The sequence below is a fragment of the Brassica oleracea genome, chromosome C6 (assembly GCF_000695525.1).
Source record: "Brassica oleracea var. oleracea cultivar TO1000 chromosome C6, BOL, whole genome shotgun sequence".
Classification (NCBI taxonomy): Eukaryota; Viridiplantae; Streptophyta; class Magnoliopsida; order Brassicales; family Brassicaceae; genus Brassica; species Brassica oleracea.
Genome location: NC_027753.1, coordinates 14,097,694 through 14,104,494, shown reverse-complemented (window position 1 = coordinate 14,104,494; position 6,801 = coordinate 14,097,694). Strand labels below are relative to the sequence as shown.

At 36.2% G+C, this 6,801-nt stretch overlaps 1 protein-coding gene and 1 long non-coding RNA gene across 3 annotated transcripts in view; one reads left to right on the top strand and one right to left on the bottom strand.

Moving 5' to 3' along the window:
* Window positions 1–221: 221 nt before the first annotated feature.
* LOC106301045 lies at window positions 222–2,929 on the bottom strand. The gene is made up of 5 exons (XM_013737349.1): window positions 2,823–2,929; window positions 1,948–2,448; window positions 1,703–1,848; window positions 1,561–1,637; window positions 222–1,478 (listed from the first exon to the last, which is right to left on the bottom strand). The coding sequence occupies exons 2-5, from the start codon at window positions 2,445–2,447 to the stop codon at window positions 381–383; spliced, it is 1,821 nt and encodes a 606-aa protein (XP_013592803.1). The 5' UTR covers window position 2,448; window positions 2,823–2,929; the 3' UTR covers window positions 222–380.
* A 1,913-nt stretch (window positions 2,930–4,842) lies between these two features.
* LOC106299374 overlaps window positions 4,843–6,801 on the top strand; it is a 4,550-nt gene continuing 2,591 nt past the window's right edge. Inside the window, exons 1-2 of one of the 2 annotated variants that reach the window (XR_001261767.1) lie at window positions 4,843–4,954; window positions 5,081–5,203. This is a non-coding gene — a long non-coding RNA (uncharacterized LOC106299374). Of the gene's footprint in view, window positions 4,955–5,066; window positions 5,204–6,801 lie in introns of both variants that reach the window. The other variant, XR_001261768.1, reaches the window with a different exon arrangement.

Genomic DNA, 6,801 nt, shown 5'->3' with positions numbered 1-6,801 from the left:
CAATGAACCTGTGTATAAAGGGATGGCTTAATAATATTCTCAACACCTTTGTCATATGGTCATGTCTCCTGTTTCATTTCGATGCAGCAGCCTTAGTTTACTTGCTAGTAGCATTATTAATAAGAATGGTGAATGTACTATCTTTTCTTCCAACAAAAGTTGCTGTAACCACCAATATACCCGAAAGATCAAGAGTTTTGTATGGATGTGACTGCCAAGGCTGACGGCGTTCAAAGTAATTTGAATTCTCACCGTCTCAATGCCAAAATCTTCGCAAGATTATCAACAAAAGAAAAGCTTTGCTAGTCTATCAACAAAAAGTTTTCAGTTCATTACTATTTAACTCACAGAAAGCTACGCTCTCTCGAGTTAAGTAATCATCAACGTCTTTTGCTCTCTACGTGAGCTGAGTCTCCAAGTAACTCCGGGCAATTCCGCTTAATATGCCCCATACGACCACATCCATAACATCCCTTAGTTTTGCATGGTCGAACGTGTTTCCGCCCACGCTGTCCGGACATGGATGTCTGCTCCGTTCCTGAGTCTGCCGCCTGGTCGTCCCATGTCCGTTTCAGAGTTCCCTTTGGTGCTTGGGATGCTCTAGCTTGCTTAACCTCCACGCCAATGTTTCTCTCCATCAAGACTGCCGTCTCCACCAGGTCGACCATGGTCACATACCTCCGCATTTGGCATCTATTCTTAATGTCAACCCGCAAGCCCCTCAGGAACTTTTCTATGTGTTCCCTCTCATCAACGTACCTGCTTACAAACTTTCTCAAACGATGGAACTCCTGCTCGTACTCCCTCACAGTTCTAGTTCCCTGACGCAGCTCTGCGAAGTCTTTATCCATCTGATCGATGGCTTCCTCCAGAAAGTATCTCCTGGCGAATTCATCCTTGAAGTCGTACCAGTTGAGCACATACCCTTCGGGGGTTCCTTGAACCACATTTTCCCACCAGATATGAGCTTCTTCCCTCAAGTAATGGGCTGCTAATTCCTTTCGGTACTCCACTGGGCACATGCTGAACTCGAAGTTCCTTTCCAGCATTTGCCACCAGTTGTCTGCGGCGACCCGGTCACCACCCCCACCGAAGGTCTCAGTACCCAAGTCCCTCATCCGTCTTAATGCGTCCCAGTACGAGGGTATTGGCGCGGTTGCTGGTACAAGCGGAGAAGGCCCTTCCTGACCGGCACCTCCTTGTACTTGCAGAACCGCTGTGGCTCGAGAGGCCAGTCCCCCTGCGGAGTTCTGTTGCAGCAACGGCCCAAACAGCTCCTTGAGTCCATGCAAGACGGCTGCACTTACTGCCGCAGTGTCTCCCACGGGAACCTTTGTTTGACCATTCGCACCATTCTGCGACTGCCCCACGCTGCGTGTGCACTCGAGTATCTCTGCTGCCTCAGCTCGGTTGGATGCGGTTTGGTTTCCAGTGTTTCTTGGTTGGGTCTGAAGGTCCACTCTTCTCTCGGTCGGCATCTGTTCCGAAGATCCATGAGAGATAAGAAAGATAAATAGAGGCATGTAATAATAGTACAAGTCCACAAAGATGAGTGAGTACCAGAAAACCATCATGTTCTCCATAAGAACCACGGAAGCTACCATTCATATGGTTGAAATTCATCCCATATGATCCACCTGGACACATAACGTATGAAAAGAAAATACCAAATGGTTCCAGGAAAGATGTAGGAGGGTCATACCATAGCCCCAAGGCCTACTATCAACAGCAGCAAGCTCTGCTCGTAGCTTTTCAACATCACGTGCCATTGAAACCATGTTATTTTCCATAGCTTGCCGGTGCTCCATAAGCTCAAACTTTTCCTTCTTCTCATACTCAATAGCACCTCTGTTCCAAACGAAAAAGCCTCCATTTACAACCGAAACCCAGATGCTCAGGGATTCAACTAGAAACAGAATTGTGAAAATAAAGGATTCAAGATTATACCTAGCGTGCATAAGCTCCTTCTTCAGGTCCTGAACCTCAGCTCTCAAACCCGGAATCTGCATGTTATCTGATTGCAATTTGACCAAATCTTTCCTAAGTATCTCAACATCTCCACTAAGTTCACGTTTAATGTCATTTAGCTTCTGAACTTCACCGCGCAACTGTGCAGCCTCTTCTTTGTCAGCACGGAGATCAGAAATGACCAGGTTCATCCGGTGAAGCTCTTCCTTGTAAGACTCCATAGCACGAGCATCGTCCTGCATTCTCTCACTGAAGTCCCTCGACTGCAGATCATATTCAGCACGAAGTTCAGAAACAGCGAGATTCATTCGGTGAAGCTCTTCCTTGGCAGAGCCGAGTTCTCGCTCCAGAAGCACTCGGTGCTCAGCTAGTCTGTGATTATCATTAAAAAGCCTTTGGATTTCAACGGTCTGTACATGAAGATCTTCCAACAGTCTCTCCGGAGAGAAAACGCGTGGATCATGATAACTTCCTGACATTCTGAGAAAAAAAAAAAAACTAGTATAAGAAGCTAAGCATGTCAAGAGCCATTACTACATCAATGTGAAAGAGTTTGTAAACCAACGAGCAAAACTGCGTTTCTCCAGAATCATGTGTTATGATCGGAATTAAGGTTTTATAACATCAAAATCGAATTGATTTCGAAGATCGGCAGTTTCGAATTGGAAACCAACGAACAAAGCTGCGTTTTTTATAAAAACATGCGTTTACTCTCTCAACTAAGAAGAAAATTTAACATCAAAATCGGTAAAATCAACCTAAACCTAAGACCTAGATAGAATCAATTCGAATTGGATTCTGATCGCAACTTGATCTTTCCGTATAGAAAAGAAATTTGGAAAAAAATAAGAAACCTTGTCTGCTGCTGATATGGTACCTTCCTTGTGTGTTCTTCTCTGCTTGATTTTGAAGTTTGTCTCTCTCTTTCTGTAACAAGTAACAACGCAGGTCCCTGGCTGCGTTCTAATATCTATCTTAAGACACGGGTTGAAAGTCTTCCGTATATCATTTATTGGGCTTCTTGTGGTGGGTTCAAATGTGATTTTGTTTCTGAATTTGGGCATACTTTGCTACCAAAAACCAAGAATATCTTTCTTAATCAAATTGAACCAAAAAAAAAAAAAAAAAAATCTTTCTTGATCAAATTAATTAGTGAACATAGGATTGGTAAATTCAAAATTTTAAATGTGCGTATAAAAATTGTTGGATTTTGTTTTTAAACGTAATCTAGTGTAGATTAAAGTGTTGAATTAAATAGACAAATTTAATCTATATAAGTCTAAATCTCAAATATTAATAATAGTTTGTATTTGTATGTATCGAGCAACAAATTGGTATAGCTTAAGGGCCCAAGCCAAATGGTATGTTTAATTAGAGGAACAAAACTAACGTAATTCAGTATTTTATTTAAAGTCACTATTCAAATTGAATATAGGTTTCTGAAATTAAGCATTTCTTGAATTTCATAAAAGTGTGAAAAATTCTCGTTTCACTAAAACAATTGAAAATATGAACACATTTTGGAGAAAAAGCATTATCTACTATTCTACCGAAGAATTGGAAGAATGAAAAAAAAAAGATTTTTGAAGAATTATAAGCTTTAATTTCAAACAAAAATAGTGCATAATCAACATCCATACGGAAATAATTTCATGGACAAATTGAGTCACCAAACAAAACCAACTAGAATATGTTTCTATATCACAAACAAAACAATGTTTTTTTCTAGCTTTAAAAAAGTAATGAATGAGGTGTTAAACCAACAATTATTACTGTTATTGATTTCATAGTTCATATTACTAAGGAACACCATTTGCTTGGAATATATTAACTCTGTCTATCAAACTTGAATACTAGGGAATAAAAGGTAATCAATTTGATAAATGCTTCAGAAGTGGAAACAAAAATTTTACACCTGCAATGTCAAATAAGCAATCTCATCTTCTCTACTAAAAAAGAAGTACATTTGAAATTTACTTCTACTTTTTTTTGTCATCACTCGAAATTTACCTTTACTATACTATGGAATATTACTTTTTCTACCACTGAAATTATAACTAATTCTTAGATCCATTATTAATAGCCTTTTGGTCATTTTGTTTTTGATTATACCATGACTTATTTTGCTACATTAAACTCATAACAAACGATGGTCATTTAACTAAACATATGTTAATAGATTATATTTTGATTTATCACAAACCTATCAAATACGATGGTGAATAATATAACATATGAAATAAAATTCAAATCACTTAGAAGCTTATCTATTAACATATCGGTTAATAGATTATAATATTGTTTTCTACATTCTTCAATGTTAATATTTGTTAGAATAGTAACATGTTGCGAAAACAATTCATTTCGAAAAGAGTAACATGTAGCAATTATTAGTCATATAAAAATATCCACTGTTCATTATTAAAAAATACTAGGTAGAGATCCGCGCGAATTAAAAAATAATAATTTTCGTTAACATGTTCATTGAAAATAAAAATTTTAAATGTTGGTGTTTAGTTTTTTAATATTGGTTTATTTTTTAATAGTACGTTCGATTAAAAATAGTGATTTTGTAGAAGGACATTTAGATTTTATAGTATGTTAAGGCTTCTATATTTTATAATGAAATATAATTTAATGTCTAGTAATAAATTAAACATTTTATAAACTTCAACCTAAACATGAAGGACAAAATGTCTAAAATGATGAATTATTAAAACTATAAATATTGTAGGCTTCGACACAAAAAAAAAAGTAATGTGGACTTCATAAACAAATTGAAAAAAAATTGGCCTTATTAAGAATAGGCTCATTACATTTAAATATTAAAATCAATTTTTTTTATTAAAAATGGAAGAAGCTAATGCTATTGGGATCATCAGATGTTTCGAGGGTGTAAAAGAAAACAAAAGAGGATTGGGGTTCTAAAAAGTTCTGCAATCGACAGAACAAAAATCTTCACTTGGTCATCAACCGAGTAATCCAGGTGAATTATATTCTTATTTATTTGTCTTCTTGGGTTCCGATTCGTACTTTGATTCACTTAGTTTACTTCTTTCGTTGATGGAGATACTACTTACATATTAAAAAACGGACAGTCTTCAATTGACAGGATAACAAAATTGTTGGAGGTCTTATCATGTCCGTAAGAGCTTGAAAAGGAAGGGAATACACCAAACTAAAAACAGAGGTGGAAAAACAGAAGAAACCGAAGGATTGAAATGCAAAAACAAAGGTTAGACATACTATTTGCTTGCAATTAAGAGACAGACATATAAACTTATAGCAAAATTACAACCTTCTTGGTAACTAATTTAATATGGGTTTAGACATACTATTTTCTTGTAATTAAGAGACGGAAATATAAACTTATAGAAAAATTACAACCTTCTTGGTAACCTCCTACATATTATTTTCCACAACGATGATGGTGGTCCTTTAATGTTCGGCATCCCAACAATTTGAGTATAAACAACAAAGAACTAAAAATGAATGTTTAGAGAGAATTGTAACTTGGAATGCATTTTTGATCAAGGTGTAGACTTGTTTATACAGTACAACCCTGCATGTTTAGTAATTAATGAATAACTAGATTTGGACCCGCGAGCCCAGGCATTTGTTTTTTTTTAAATTATACTTGACTAACATTTGAGAATGCACTCAATTCGATTGTTCTTGTTCATGTTTTTCATTGCATACGTTTTATTTTTTTGGCATGTATACCTTTTTCAATGTTTTTAGTTTCTGAACTTTATAATTTATGACTTTGGTATTATTCATTTTAATTTAAAATCTTCCATGGTTTTTCAAGAGTGAATCAGCTTAACACGGATTCGGCAACCGGTTTTCCATTGTTTTGCATCCTTAAGGAGTGTAACTACTTTTTTACCATTGCCTCCGGTGATTTGATAATGTGATTGTGAATTGAGTTGATAGGAATTGAGTTGATAGGAAGTGGTGTATATAGTAGTAAAAGCCTGCCAAGATTACTTAAGTATAAGATATAATCATATTCCGGCCCAATAATTATTTTTAATCATAAGTAATGGACTTCAGTCAGCGATATCTAGTAGTAAAAACCTGCCCAAGATTATTATTAGGTTAAGAAACAATAGCATTCAATGGTAATTATTAAGAAAAATTAAGGTTAAGTACTAATTGTACTTCAGTTTTAATAGTTTAGATATATGATACTTATTACATGAGTCTTAGATTTTAAATTTAAAAATTTAAGCATATCCCCTATGGTACAAATCTACGGTACACGTTCTCAATTAAACCAAAATAATTGCTCATATAATTGGAGTCGACTTTCCATTTCTATACATTTGCGTGATTAGCACAATATTCATCTTTACCTTGATATAATCTCGGGATTACAATCATGTGAGAATATAGAAATATTAAAAAAAATCAATCAATTGGGCCTCTAGTTATGTGAATATGCATAAATAATGTATCACCATCACTACAAGAAAACAGCAAGGATACTGAGAGAAAAAATCGTCGGAATTTCATCGGAATAACGTTATTCCGACGACATACCGACGAAACAAGTCCTCGGAAATAATTCCTCGGAATTTCTTCTTTCCTCGGAAATCCCTCGGAATTTTCCGACGGAATTCCGAGGAAACAAATTTCCGAGGAAATTCCGAGGATCACTAGTTTGTCGGAAATCTCCTCGGAATATACCGAGGGAGAACTTCGTCGGGATATTTCCTCGGAAGTTCATCGATCGATGCGTTTTTGGACATATATCCATCGATCGATCCGTTTATAAAAAAACGTTCGGAATATACCGAGGAAAGGTGTCCCTCGGTATATTCCGAGGAA